Below are 15,559 nucleotides of genomic sequence, written 5' to 3'. Positions count from 1 at the left end.
AACTCGGCTTACACAGAACATGAGAGAAAGGAATAGTGTGAGATGGTAGGTGCCGCCAAAGTCAACAGAAAAAGAGAATAACCAACAGATAAAGTCAAAGCCTATAACATGGAGAGAGATGGAAACGTGAACACATACAGTATGAGAGGTTGAATGAGAGTGAGTAGGGGGATGAAATAAAGATGAAAGGAGGAAGATGAATAATGCAGTAGGCAGTTAGCTTCCTGCTTCCCTGAACCTGCACTGGAGCTGTCAAGTGAGGTCAGTTTCTCTACTGTACACGGATACCTCTCTCCACCAGACTTTCCGTCTCTCAAATATATATTTTTTTGTCTTCAGAAGACATTCATTATAAATGACTTGTACTGCTGAAGAAATAATTCCTTGATGCATTACTTATTTCATATACGTCGTTGTTTGCTTTCAACAGAGCTAACAGAAGTACTCTAAGTAAAAGAAAAGAAAAAGAAGCAATATGACGATGAGAAAATATCGAACATGTTCGAGTCCTGCGATCACATTACAATAAATGAAGGGAAGTCAGTGAAGTACATCAACTATTCTGAAGAACAGTTCCAGTGATTTACTTTTTAACTTTGTCTATGTACACAGCTCCACTTGTTTTTGATACATTATATTGTAAGTTAAAGCAAAGACAAATATCCATGCTCAATTAAGCCTGCTCGTCCCGAGGATTTATTTTATAAAAATGAGAACCTGGAGGAAGCTGGTTTGAAGTTACTAAAATCGACACTGTTTATTTGACTAAATCTTGGGCTTTTTTATAGGCTATAAATGGAAAAAAATGTGCAGACTGAATCGAGGCTTAATACAAATCTTGTAAAATATTCAAAACAATGAGAATTCAAAGGACCAAAGGGACCTCATAAATATGTAAAACCTTAAGGTAAAACAGAGGACACATCGCAGCCGAGCTGCTGGCACTATAGCATTATATAGTATGTACAGTATGTATAGCCCATTTCCAGATTATATTAGACAAACCCAGACTCTGCTTGCTTATAAGTCAAAGCTAAGAACCTTTCTCTTTTATATATTGCCTATTCCTAGCATGACACCGCCTGCCTACCTACTAATGCTCAATTTTCATTTCCCTACCGCAGTCAGTCTGGGTCCGCGGGTTTTTCTCAGCCAGATTTTTGGCTGTCCAATCAGCAAACAGAGGGAGCAGCTCAGAAGCCGTCACATGACATACGTCATGACCAAACGTTATGCGATTGGTTGGCAGATCCAGAGTGGCACTGGGCAGATCCAATAGTTTTAAACTTCAACAGACACCCGCCTTCAAGTGAGTTAGCGTTTGTCAATTGAGCGATTCCAGACCTTCTGTACAAATGAAATGAAGTACGATGGTCTGGTAGGACCAGGCTAGCCTATTCCACTTTGTAAATTAGCTTTTTGGATGGTCTTGTTTTCGACTGTATGCTTTGTTGTTAGACTGATGTTTTATTGTGACACACTTTGAGTTGCCCCTGTGTGCGAAAATGTGCTAAACGAGTAAAGTTTCCTTGCCATTTGCCCAGCCTTCTCAGTATGTCACAAACAACCTCTCTTACCTCTGGTCTGACGGGGTCCTCTATCCCCACCACACAGATGGCTGTGAGGTTACTGAGAATCATGTTCTCGTCCTCCCAGTTGGGCTCAGGCTCGCTGGGGAAGTCACGGAAAGCCACGCAGATGGTCCTGAGGCCTTCGCTGGCCATGGGCTCGATCACCTTCTTCACCATCTCATCCTTGTCCCGCGGGCGGAAAACCCTCGACTCGCCAACATCGTTCAGGATATTATTGCATCTGTAAACCAAGGTGCAATGGTTTTATTTAGGTCATGGCAATAACGTTGGTGTTGTATTTCAAAATAAAATAAAAACATACAGTATATTATAGGAAAAGCATGGACTTTGCTTCCATTTAAAGACAGTATTTAATGTTAAATACAATTTAATTATAAATTGAGACTTTAATAAATTAAATAATTAACAAATTAAAGCATTTAGGAAAATACTTTAATTTGCTTTGTTGCTAAGAATGAAATGAGAAGATCTTTAACATTTTAATTAAAAGCTAGGCTGGCTCTGACCTAAAGGTTAAGAACATCCGCCTACGCCTACCAGCAGCTTGGGGCATAAAGTGTTACAGAGAGAGCTAGAGTTAATTCACCTACAAAATAGCAAATTAAATGTAATTTGTGAAAAAATTTAGGACTTTTGTTAGTTTGGGCAAAAATGTGTAAATCACTTTAGGATTTGTTAAATCCACAACATCTAACAGCAATTTTCTATCCCTTCCTTAAGTGGGTGAATAAAGCTTTATAACTGCCCTTGTTTTTCTCAGAGTTCCTCTAATGTACTGTAAGTGTCACAATTATGTGACCTTCTAGTGGAAACTCAGCCCAATCGCTGCCTAGATAATTTGCCATAAAGGTTATGACCCTGAAGTACATTATGCACTGAAAATGGATTTGCTGTACATCTGGTGAAAAAAAAGATCTGCTCTTGATTATAGAAAATTACTGTACAACAAGGTTACGCCGCTGCTGCTGCTATTATTATCACAGTCATCTCTCATTTTCAAGCACAAAAAAAACAGGCTCACTTTTTGAGCACGATCTCGGAGGCTCCCTTGCTGTACATGCGGAAGCTGCCATCGGCTAATTTGGTGACGGTGCTCATGGACTTCCTGACAGAGTTGAAGGTGTAGACTTTATAAAGCTTCTCCTCGGGGATCTGGTTTCTGATTGGCTGGTAGTCGCGCTTCAGGTCAACGATCAGTCCCAGCAGGCCACACTCCGTTTTGTTGCCCACCTGCTTCGGCAGACCGCCTTCCTTATCTGGGGGCTGGAGGGGGGCAGAGAGAGAGAGAGAGAGAGAGAGAGATTATTTAAACATGATTCTTTTTTAGGTGTTTTAACCTTTATATTGATAGTTGAAGGCAAGGCAAGGCAAGTTTATTTCTATAGCACAATTCAGACACAAGGCAAATCAAAGTGCTTTACAGGGGTATGAAATACATCAAGATTAAGAATAAACATTAGAAAAGCGAATATAAAATATGATAAAACATTGAAGAGCATATTGAGTTGAAATGGGGAGATAGAGGGGGATGACATGCAGTAAAAGTCCACAGGTCTATTTGACCATAATTTGCTGCAAGTATATGTGCTTTCTTTATATTTAATGACTGTTTTACCTTTCATGTTATATATTTTCAAGCGTATATGATTTTATTCAATAGATGTGTTTTTTTCTGTAAAAATAAAGAAAAATCCTGGTATGATCTTCTCTTCTCCAGTTGAACACATTTTGGGAAACTTAGCTTGAATGTTCTTGTATACAGCCTAGTATTCGTAACTTGACATGTTTCGACTGCTAAAATTCCTGCGGCCTTCCTCAGAAGTGTCAGCTGTTGTTGTGAAGCATTGTGTCAGCTGATTTTATAGAAGAACATGTCAGGTACTTAAAGAGTTAAACTTAATACTAATCTGTACACAATTGTATTCAAGTTACTTTATCACATTAGAGTAAATGAACCACTTTGGAACATTTGCGGTACAAACTGTAAACCGGTTATTTTGTGATCTCTCTTTCTTGCAGTGCAGTGCGACCAATGTTCGGCTAGAAATAGCTGTAGGTGATAATTAACCAGCTAGCAGGTGAAAGGGTTGAGTGTGTGGGAGGGTTGGAAGGGAGATGGATGGAATCAAATTGGGATGTTCTTATTTCAGACATGCTGCTGCTCAACCCATTTCAATCTGTAATTGTACTCCTGTACAACCGTGTTTCTCCTCTGGTTCACTGAACACATTTCAGTATATCCACATTTCTTCAAGACTACATGGATTGTGTGGGAAATATAGACACAGCATTTTACGTGTTTTGAAAAATTGGATTTCTGATATGATTATCTTTTCTGAGAACCAGTTAGAATGCAGATTATTTTCTTGATAAGTCGATTCATTGCTTGGTCTTTTGAATAATAGAAAATGGTAAGAAAAAAAAATAAAAGGGTCCATCACAATATCCCAGAGCCTCAAATTGCTTGTTTTTCAGAGCTTTCAGTCCAACCCTGAAAGATATAGCCTACTTTGCATTGTTATATAAAAAAAAATGCAGCAATGTTTTTGTTTTTAGAAAAGGCTCAAACCAGAAAATATTTGTCATGTTTTATTGCAAAACAATCACTCAGTCATCTAATTTGTTACTGATTAATTTTCCGTTGCTCTACTAATGTGTTTACTCGGAGCAGCAGAGTCATTTTGTACAGTGTGTAATGTCAGAGGAGCAATTTCTCTGCCTCTCACAGCGAAAATGTGTTTATTATCAGCCCACAGTGGAGCCTATTACTGTAGGTTGTGTGTGTGTGTGTGTGTGTGTGAGTGTGTGTGTGTGTGAGTGTGTGTGTGTGTGTGTGTGTGTGAGTGTGAGTGTGTGTGTGTTTGTGTCTGATATTTGTTCAAATATGTGCATGTGACTGATTGATCAGGTGCTACAGTATGTGTGTGCAATTCGCCATACACACTCACTGTATGTGCAAGTGTGTAACTGTGTGTGTGCATGTGGTCAGCTTGTGGAAGATTCAGCGTTGCCATGGTAACACTGGGCAAAGCATGCACTTGGAAGGAGAGACTTGGGAGTGAGTAGAGAGAGAGGGTGCTCTCTATGGGATTCTCTCTCTTTGGCTCTGATTTTCTTATAGGATTTTCACTCATTTTATATCTATCTGAGTTTAACTTTTCATCTTATTATTTCTTTCTCACTCCTTCTATTCACTCCCCATACATTGTCAAGTAACACAAAAATATGAGCAATGAAGCATAAGCCTATAGCGTACCTAACCTTTAATATTTGAAAATGTTTGTGATAAAGTCAATCTCAATAAAGTCAATATCCCACCAAACACACTGACCACTGTAGAGACAATGATGCTCATAAGTACAGACACATTTGACACCGTGTGACATCCTTACTATCATTGTATAATTATTTACAGGCCTATCTTCATAATCAAACACTACCAAGCTGCCTGGTATACATTTGTTTTGTTGATAGAAAACGTGGGGATAAAAAAAAGATGTTCAACTTTACAACTCAGGAGATACTGATTGTGGAAATCAGGGCTGGAACTGTCGACTATTGTTCACAATTTTGATTAATTTGCTGCTTGTCTCCTCAGTTAAGTGATTAGCCGTTTGCTTAGGAAATGTCAGATAAATAATAAAAAATGCGGAGTGAAACATAAGAATGTAGAGCTCAAAGTATTTTCCTCAAATTCCGTATTTTATCACATAAATACAATTATTTAGAGAGCGAGAACCGGTGGTACTAAGAAATGTCTGAAACTTTTAATCAATATAGTTTCTGTAAATCGATCCATTAGTTTGCCAATTTTTTTTAACTCTTGTGAAAATAAGCAGAATCAGGGCAGAAAGGTTAATTAAATAAAACAATTACATTTGTTGTTAAAAATGTGATTAATTGCAACTTACACAAGTTAAAACAATCGATTGTCGTCCGCTGTTGTTCCCGATTCGACACGACACCCTACGAATACCTAATGGCGGTATGATAGGGGTGATTTTGTGTAGTCTGACACTGCCATAAGTCTTTGTGTGTGTTGTTCTTAATCAGCATTGTGGGACAAAGTCCTGTTTACATTTTGTTCATTGGGATCCCTGTTAGCTGGCACATAACTGAAAGCTCTCCCTGGGGTGTTGCTATAGTACCAACAGTACACTCGACACCTACACACGCAGCTAAAGAACAGCTTGTCAGGTACATTCCCTAATACACACACTCACACAATGGTACACACACTACACGGCATGTCAAAAGCGAACTCAACATAATGCTCCTGACATTATGAGTCTGTGCTATTTACCCCCAAATAGATTGACTGCAAGCTCGCTTTTCTGCCTCTGAACAAGCCTCCAGCCAAAATTAGATAAAAAATTTGCTTGACATTTTGATGTTATATATGTTGAGAAAGATTCGGCAGTGTATTTAATTACGTTAATGGCTTGTTGGAATTGGTGCACTCACGTTCTCTATCTAATGCTCTTAGCCACATGTTACCGAGGTTTTGATAGAGAATGCCAATAAACTGTGTTGAGGCAGGTGACTGACGTATATTATATCTCCATGAAGTATTAAAATATTACCGAAACTGCAGCCTTTTAAGTAATGTTGGCATTTATTTTTTAATGGCTTAATTAAAAAAATTATAATTCAACTGTACAAGGGACATCTATTGCTTTTATTTCTGTCCAAACATGCAATAGATGTATGTATGGACATGTGTTGATTCGTATTAATGGTGTGGTGTCAAGGTTTTACTTTTCTATGTGTTAATTAGTTTTGGTTTAAGAAATCCTACATTAAATGAAGCAAATACCGTAGAACGACCCGCGAGCTGTGGACTGTGCGTGAATGTGGCTGAATATGGGCAACTTCTCTATGGGCAAAGCTCAAACTATCTGTGTAGTGAGTGATGTGTCTGCTTTTCAATATTTGATCAAGCAGCTCAATACTTTGAAACCACAATTTCTCGAGAAAAGAAAATGAAAAATGTATATTGATTCATTGAGGCTCAGTCATATTTGTCCCTTTAGCTGCAGCTGCTGCTACGAGCCAGAGGTTTCCAGCTGAGAGAGGGTTACAGAGAGAGTCAGCTAAAATCTCATTAATCATTAAAACCCAATCAGACCACTGGCCCATATTCACCTAGTAATTGGACATGTCTGGTAAATGTTCAGCTGTGTGTCTCACAGTCACAGACAGGAGCATAAATACTTTATACTGAGTTTGCGGTAAATAACAGAATGAATGCCTTTTCCTAATGACCAATGATTACATCAGGAAGAGGTTGCCTGTCATTGGCTAATGATGGGATGGAAACAAATGGTCTCATCTGCACTGTCTGTTAAATGCTTGGGGCGAGTCGTTTCCGAGCAACAGAAACAAACAGACCGACCAACTAAATGTAAATGACCAATTCTATTATTATTAGGAAGCAGTATTTCAGCAGCTCAATCTGAAGACAGATTTAATTTGATTTGTTTACTATACAGTTTCCCTCCCTTTGGAATTATAAACACAACTTGACCAGCAGCACAACTCCTGCCACTTTATAGAGACCAATGGCTTCAGTAAATACAAAACAAGGCCTGAAAAAGATAAATGAATGACCAGATAATAAACGAGACAGCAAGAGATTCCATAGAGGTTTCATTTGACATGGACTTTTAGACGCAGAAGGGCAGTTTCTGGCATTCTATCGCCCGCGTTGGCATGGCGATGCTATGGTTGGCACGTCCCGGGCTGGACGTGGCTAAGGACCAGCTGCCCTCACCCTGGTCCTTGGGTGTTCCCGCAGGCAAGGACATATGCCAGGGGGAGCGCTGGCAACTTCACTTCCTATTGCACCTGGGGCTCTCCTTAATCCAGCCCTCCTGTTACTTGCCTCTCTCTTCGGTTTTCTTCACAGCCCCAACCTTTCACTCCTCTGTCTTTCTCTTTCTGTATGATTTTACTCCTTCCATCCTGTCAGTTCCTTCTCTCATTCCCTTCAATTCAATTCAATTCAATTCAATTCCAAATATGTTATGGTCTATCACATAGGGACGGAAAGTTGCCATCAGTTTGTGGCTAAAAACAACATAAGCACTAAGTAAAGCAAAGCTGCGTTAAAAATTGGTGTCTATTTGGACTTGTTAAAAGTGCATATTGCAGTGGGAATGAAATAGTTTTTGGAAGCAATTTTTTCAGTCATAGAAACGGTTGCCTGAAGGAAGTAACTCAAATGACTGTTGAAAGAGATGTGAGGAATCCATGGTGATGCAACCTGCTTTCTGTAGCCATCCTCCTTTCTTACCCTATAGATAACCGACTCCCCTTGCTCACAATCAGCTCCCCAGTCCCCTTACAAGGCGCCCCCGTCCCCCTTTCTGCCTGCGCCTTCCCTCTCGTTTCCGTCTTTGCATGTAGGAGTTGATGTATTCTAGCTCTTCACATGACCGTAGCAGCTAACTGGGCTATGGCCTGGAGGCATGCTGCAGGCCCATCATACAGCCCTATACACCAGGCCATGATGAGGACACTTGTCACGCTTGTGTGGTTCCTCTTATCCGCTGCTTCTTCCATCCATTCCCTCTCCTTCTCTCCACGTGCTTTACATCATTCGCTTCTAGCTTCCATCTCCGACCATTTATTTCCTTAATTTCCAATCCTCATTATGTCTTGCGCTGTCTCAACCAAAACCGAATCCAACAATCAATTCACGTTTTCATCAACATTAACAGAAGGTTATTTGCCTTATTATTTTTTAGTTATATAATAATGCACATACACAATACAACTGCCATTTTCCTTTGCAAATTAACATTCCCCCCTCCTCCCCAAAAAAATCTTTTGTGTATTTAATTGACACTTATCTAGAAAAAATTGCAACTGAAAAAATGTTACTGAAAGCATGACACCTCGCACGTCATGTGTGAGGAAGACGCAGGGAAACCCATTAAGGCTTTGTGCCTCTGAAACATCAAAGCATTGTCATTTTAATGTGACCACGATTTCTCTCTCACTGCCATCTCAGCAACACTGTCAGGCCTGTATGCAAGTGCTGAACGCAGAAAGAACGAACAAGAGAGGAGAATATAGGGGGATCATTCTGTAGAAGATGTCTCTGTCTCTGAATTCTACACTGATTATTTTTCTCCTTCCTCCGTGTCCAAAACTATTCCGTGGGGAAACTGGGGAGCTTCAAGCCAAACACATTCTCATCTCCCCTTCATGTTCTGCAAATTAGCGAGCAACGTCCAGATGACAAAAGCCTTGTGAGCCAAAGCCCAATATATATCAAGACCTCACCACTCACTACTGAACAAAAATGAGGACGTTGATTTTAATAACTAACTATACGTGAATCATTTTTTGAGTGACAACTTAAGTGTTATCCTACTTAAAATGAAGCAAAAATTACTGTTCTTCCCCTTTCCACAAGCACCTATTGTGTCCCGCACAATTTAAGCCATCTGTGAGTAGGTGTGTGTGTGTGTGTGTGTGTGTACCTCTCTTGCTCATGACCGCAATAATGACCCAAGCAGGTGCTTGAAGCAACATAGAGACTAGGCTCCCGTGCAGTCATCCTAAAAACACATTCCTACAGTGTGAGTATTCCTAATGTGTGAATAGTGTATATTTGCATCTACACAGCCTTCTGATATATAATGTGTTTACATGTCACAGATATACATAGAGAAACAACTGAGAATGTAAAGTAAAAGTTGAAAGAGCCAGAACATAAGTAAAGCTACTTTGATTGGGGCGACTGTTTGCTACAAAGCTCTTGCCGCTGGCGATGATGCATGTACCTTTGAAATGAAGTCAGTTTATTGACTTGACGTCACTGAATGCTGTTCACAGATTGCTATGTGGCATGTTTCACATCTCCGCAACGACATCTGAGGCAATATGGTGATTTAGAATGGACTTGTGTGCTTATTTGTATGTATGGGTGCATGCATTCTCTTAAGGAAATATGCACAAGGGTACATGTGCACGTGGACACTGAGTGTGTGTGAAAATGTGCACGAATAGAATGAGTGTGCGGTTACTGCATGGATTTCATTTGGTTCATTTGAGTGAATCTCTCTCCCTCGAGGAAAAGGCGTCTTCACTTTATAGTCCGTATGTGCTGACGTAAGAAGAAGAGCTACACTTCTGGCTGTACTATGAAGCCAGCAAGGCAGTAGTGGGTCTGATATGAGTATCAAAGGCTTGTCTCTTTGCCTTTGTGCTTTTTTGTGTGGTGATCATCAAAGACTTCCATAGCTGTCCTGGCATCCCATAGGATTGGCTTCTTATATAAGAACACAGCAGCCAGCATACTGCGGGGCTGGAGTGGCGCTGAGGGGGTGGGTGGCTGGGGAAGGGAATGAGGGCTGTGCTAAATATGTGCTAAATATTCCTGGGAATTTTTCCTTTTTCGCATCCTGCTTTCTGAGTTTAATTCATTCCTTAATTACCGCTGTCCTTCTCCGTCGTGTTTACACCTTGTTCCTCTCCTGCATTCTAATAAGAATTCTCTGTAAATAAAAACATTTACGTGTACATGAACTGTACTATATTTTATTAATTCATTAGATGTTGTGTTCCGTACTAAGTTTATTCATGTATGTAATGTGTTTTTATGCATGCATGGCATGGCATGGATGAACTGATGTATGAACGCGATGTAGTCAGTTGGGTGGCATTAGTGGTTGGAAAAATCCACTGCTAGAGTACACACTTTGTATAGGTAACAAACAGTACAGGAATGTAAAAGCCTATCTCATTTAGAGTTTGCCAAGTTAACTTTCTACTTTGGAGCATGAGGTAACCTCTTTATGAATGAAGAGATCATAAAACAGACCAATGTGCCATTTAATCCACCAAGTCTAAGCCGAACTATGCCCATGCTTAATTCCGTCGAGCTAAGCAGCTATATGGAGGAACAATAGTCTGATGTAATACACTACAATGCATTCCTGCAGCTTTTTCACAAGAGACAGAATCATGTTAAAGCAGCATACTGTATACGGTGTAGAAATGCTGAGGGAGAAGGGAAACTGAGGAAAAACCAACAACAAAGCTAAATACTTAAAATATCCCATGCCCTGTTCTTGTTTTCTTTTCATAGCTTAACTTGCAATGGTCATGGAACAACCAAGCTGTCTTCCATTTAGACATGTTGTTTTTATGCACAGATATATAACTGCATTACTGAAGTCTTTCCCGTGTTTCAAGGAAACTAGAGTTAAAAATAGAGTAGACACAACGCTCCTTCTTGGAAAGCCCAGTGACCGAGACTACAATTACACCAAGACGGTGATGGTGCCTTGAAGGGTATGAAGTGAAATCTGTGGGATCTGCTCCTTCCTCACGCAAGTTCCATGAGGGCTTTTGACAGTTGGTCTGCCAAGGAATAGACTCTACAGGGGTTTACAAGGATGGTGACACAAAAGGCAGGCTTCAGTGGTTGTGTGTGTGTGTGTGTGTGTGTGTGTGTGTGTGTGTGTGTGTGTGTGTGCGTGTGTGTGTGTGTGTTTGTGTGTGTGTTTGTTTGTGTAGGTGAGTATGCCTGGATATGCCAGGAACATTTTGAATTAGGCATGTTGCTCTAGCAGACTGAGGACAACCTGATCTTGGCAATCTTTGGGTTTAGAATATGTTTTCCTTATGCATTATTATGGAAATCATGTTTAAGACCTATTGCATGAAGTAATAACTATAATTATAACACGTAGAAAAATATATTTCTCAGTCTGTGTATATATTTAAATCAATCCATTCATCCATCTATCTCTTATTGCATACCGGGCTAATTGGCTCAGAAAAATCTTTCTACGCTGTAAACAAGAGATCATCTCAGGCACTTCAAAAGATTGGATTCGATTACAGTGAGCTACACTCTGAGCTTCGGATAAGGAAAATAAAATTAAAGAACCGTTGTGAAGGTGACAAGTTGAGTGAATGCCTTATGAATCTAAAGCAGCAGCCAAGGACACAGGCTGCTGGCTTTGCCAGGAAGGAACGCTGCAGAACTGTCTCACGGCTTCAGGTCTGCTCTCGTCATATGGTGTCACTGTCACACAGAGGGAGCTGAAATCTATGCAGCGAGATATCCAAGTCTTAACTAAATAGGCTTAAGTACAATATAATATTTGAACTATTGTGATAGGGGTTCAGAGAGACTGTCACATACCATGCACACTATATAAAATTGGAATGCATCCTGATTTATATTCCATTTGAACGACATTTTGTAAGAGATGAATAATTGTATTTGTTTTTTTGTATGCTTTTATATACAGTCAAATTATGTCACTTTCGTTATAGTAATGTTCATCCAATAGACATATATAAATACAGTCTACATACTGAATATAATGTAAGAGGAAAAACCTCTTAAATAACTTCTGCAAAGGCTACCATTACAAATTGCTTACCAGTATCTTGGAGGTATAGGCGCTGTTGATGGAGATGGCATTGACCAGTAATTCCAGTGACTTGGGTGACAGAGCGCTAGGATCCGGGATTTCTTTGTAGTGCATATCCCCACAGTAAAACTGAACAGCCGTCATGCGGTTGGTGGTTAGCGTGCCGGTCTTGTCGGAGCAGATGGCTGTAGCGTTTCCCATCGTTTCACAGGCATCCAGGTGACGCACCAGGTTGTTGTCTTTCATCATTTTCTGTTGGTGGGAAATTACATTATAAACAGGATGTGTTTATAATTATAGTGTTTATTAATTATTTGTATTTTTACTATGGGATGGATGTCTGAATTGGCCCTTGCACACTGCTTAAAATTCATTTGCTATAATGCCTACACATACAAAAGGGATCCTCATGTTCACATTATATTGTTGGACAATTTCCCTGACTTAAAATAAAAGCTATAAAAGACAACAAAACTGAATTTTATTAGCATATTTTATGATACACTGTGTAGCTTAGGTCAGATAATTGACTAGAAATTCAATAATCATACAACTTAATCTGTACACTGTGTAAAAGGACACATCCAAAGTATCTTAAGGTTCCTCAATGTATGCAATGGGTTTGTTTGTTCCTCCTCACCTTGACAGAGTAGGCTAGGGAGATGGTGACAGCCAGCGGCAGCCCCTCCGGCACGGCCACCACCAGAACAGTCACACCGATGATGAAGAACTTGACAAAGTACTGGACATAGATGGGAGTGCACTCTGGCATCCAGGGGCGCTTCTGGATCACAAAGTTGTCAATCGCAAAGAACAGGACCAGGATGATGACTGTGATGGCCGACATGAGTAAACCTGAAAGAAAGAGAAAAAGATTACAAAAGGTTATAAGCTGATGACAACGTTTAATTTTTTGTCATTAGACAAACTGCCAAAGGGAACAGAGGTGGAATGTTAAACATTCAAAAGATACAGTCTCAGTGGAGGGCCACTTAATGTGACACTTTATTGATCCTTGTGTGGAAATTCGCCTTCGGCAAAGGATTAATCTGGTTGTAAACAAACCAAAGTATCATTGAAAAACAATAAACAAGAAGAGAAATAATGTAGAAACCCTTGTCTGTATAACACAATATAATTCGACAGCACCACTAACAGCTTAACAAAGGATCATTATGAATCAAAACCTCTCTAAAACAGATTTAAAAACTGAACATAATAACCTTATGATAGTAGGATTTGTTGCATATGTATTTGACTCCATTAGGAGTAAGCTAGGTGTATTCTGTGTCACTCTTCTGTGTGATTGTTTGGTCATGCAACCTAACTATAACCATGTATCACGTTTTCTTCCATTCTAAGGCCTCTATCCTATTGGGGGCATGATGATATGTCAGCTTGGGTTGAAGAAATTGTGACAGGTTTGAATATTTCAGTTATGAAGACAGTCAGTTGGTATCATCAAAGATGTCTGGTAGATTTCTGTGGCACCTCTCCTGGCTGTGTTGACACTGCATTAAGATCTATGGTGTAAAGTGCAGTGCAGTCAAGTAAACTATACAAGTTTCAAGTATATCTGGGGTCTTTATTCCTTCCCAGAAAGCTCAGGAGGCACACCTGGTGTCAGGTCGATACAGTAATGTAAAAATAGCCTTACACACACACACACACGCTAGAGGTCACAGGCTCTGAAGGGTATTAAGCCAAACATTTTCCAACAGACCAGCAGAAAGGCCATATGATCTTACAGTGCTGCGTGTATGCTAATCCAGCCGTGGAATTTCATTGTTCAGACATTAGTCCTCATTTCATCAGTTAAAGGCCAACAGTCGTAGATGTAGCAGCACACAAAAATGTCGATTTTTGTAAAGGATTCTAGTACCTAGTAACTTAATTTTGTACTGTGTAAGTAAGTAATTCTTTACTCAGTAAATACCCCTCAAAGATAACCTTGTATGTTGGCTAGTCAAGCAGATATTAAAGAATATTTTGAGGATGTTGTGATTCTGGCTTTAAGAATTGCAATTTCTCCAAACTGTCCAGAAACCTGCATTTCTGCATTAAGTATTTTATGTATGTGATATTCATGGCTCTCATTTGTTAAACAGTAATCGTACCACGGTGCTGCTGTGAAGACACCCACAGTGTGGGCACATTGGCATGTGTGAGCATCTGTTACTAAAAATACTTACGGGTAGAGACTCAGGGTTTTTAGACATCATCTCCTTAAATTGCCATAAATTGCTTGAAATGGCACTGCAAACGATTGATAATGGTTTCAATTGTATAACTGCAAAAGTGAACAATCTGCATAATGATGTCGCACTCGTTCCCACTTAACCATGATTCAGCCAGTCCCTACAGGGAAGTGAGGCTATTTCGAAAAAATAAAGTGGACAGGCCCCTTCGACAGTTCCATAATTCAGACACTTTAGCATTTAATTCTTCTTAACTTTTTTTTTACTGCTTTATAGAACCAAGGAGTGAGTCTTATCATTGCAACTACTTGCTTAGTTGGACAGGATGACGGTTCAACGCCTTCTTGTCCCTGATATAACTGCCTGACTGAGTGATGGAACCTGTCCGTGTGCAATTTGCCGTACCTGCTTTGCCAATCTGGACAGCCAGTTTGGTCAGCTTCCCTTGCAGCACGGACTTATCCTTCTTTGGAGCTGACACCTTCTTCTTTTCTTTCTCATCCCCCTCTCCACCTTCAGCGCTCTTTAGAGGCTGCATCTCCATGGCGGCGGCTCCGTCCTGCTTCTTCACTGTAAACACCACACACAAAAAAAAAACAGACATGTAAAGCTTTAAAAATGTAGATTAGACTAATATAAGGGAGAAATGAGGAACAGCTGTGCCAGGCTTCCAACATCAAGGCGTTACAAGAGCTTGAGGAAATTCAGTACCGACAAATTGATTTGAATTTGAAACCAAGAAGAAATCATATGAAGTCCCATGACAAGATGGGAACAAACGGTATGCATAAAGATTTGACATATCATAGTAAGGATTGTGTATGTTTGTCCCTTCATTGTCTTCATTGTAAATCAAAGACGCTTTGAGCCTTGTTTCGGTGTACATTATGAAAACTAAAAATGAATGCCAATATAAGTCTTCCTTTTCTGTTCTAGTATAGGGAGACCATTGTTTCTTATAATTAATGCTATTTTTTCCCATCACAAACACATAATTAAAGTGAGTTATGCATAATTCAGTGGTCTCACATCCAAGGTCAAAGTCATGTTCACAGATTACTCAGGAGCCTGCTACGAATGTACTGAACACAGAAAAGGAAAACGCATTTATAATATTGTATCACATTCCACACAAACAAGGCAGGTTCACTGTGCTTCACAAAAAAAAAAAAAAATACGAAGAACCAGGAAAGAGACCTGATTCATATGACATTGAGAGTGTAGAGAATTCAAATTTCAAAAGCAAGCCATAAATATATTTAGCCTCTATCCCTTGACTGATACTGCATATACTGTACCATGATGTATAGATGCATAGGTAAAATAAGTGCTTTATAATCAACTTAATACCATACTGGAATACAAAGCA

The 15,559-nt window shown here is 39.7% G+C and overlaps 1 protein-coding gene across 11 annotated transcripts in view; it reads right to left on the bottom strand.

Annotated features, from left to right (window-relative positions):
• Positions 1-15,559, bottom strand: part of atp2b2 (ATPase plasma membrane Ca2+ transporting 2) — a gene marked incomplete at both ends in the record, with an annotated part of 61,800 nt that overhangs the window by 12,782 nt on the left and 33,459 nt on the right. For all 11 annotated transcript variants that reach the window (XM_080026048.1, XM_080026052.1, XM_080026053.1 and 8 more), the window contains 5 exons: positions 1,578-1,812; positions 2,614-2,855; positions 12,002-12,244; positions 12,633-12,847; positions 14,596-14,760. In XM_080026048.1, the coding sequence (XP_079882174.1) occupies positions 1,578-1,812; positions 2,614-2,855; positions 12,002-12,244; positions 12,633-12,847; positions 14,596-14,760 (1,100 nt within the window). The remainder of the gene's footprint in view (positions 1-1,577; positions 1,813-2,613; positions 2,856-12,001; positions 12,245-12,632; positions 12,848-14,595; positions 14,761-15,559) is intronic.

The sequence above is a fragment of the Ammodytes marinus genome, assembly GCF_949987685.1.
Source record: "Ammodytes marinus genome assembly, chromosome: 4".
Taxonomy (NCBI): Eukaryota; Metazoa; Chordata; class Actinopteri; order Uranoscopiformes; family Ammodytidae; genus Ammodytes; species Ammodytes marinus.
This window is presented reverse-complemented; position numbering and strand designations above follow the sequence as displayed.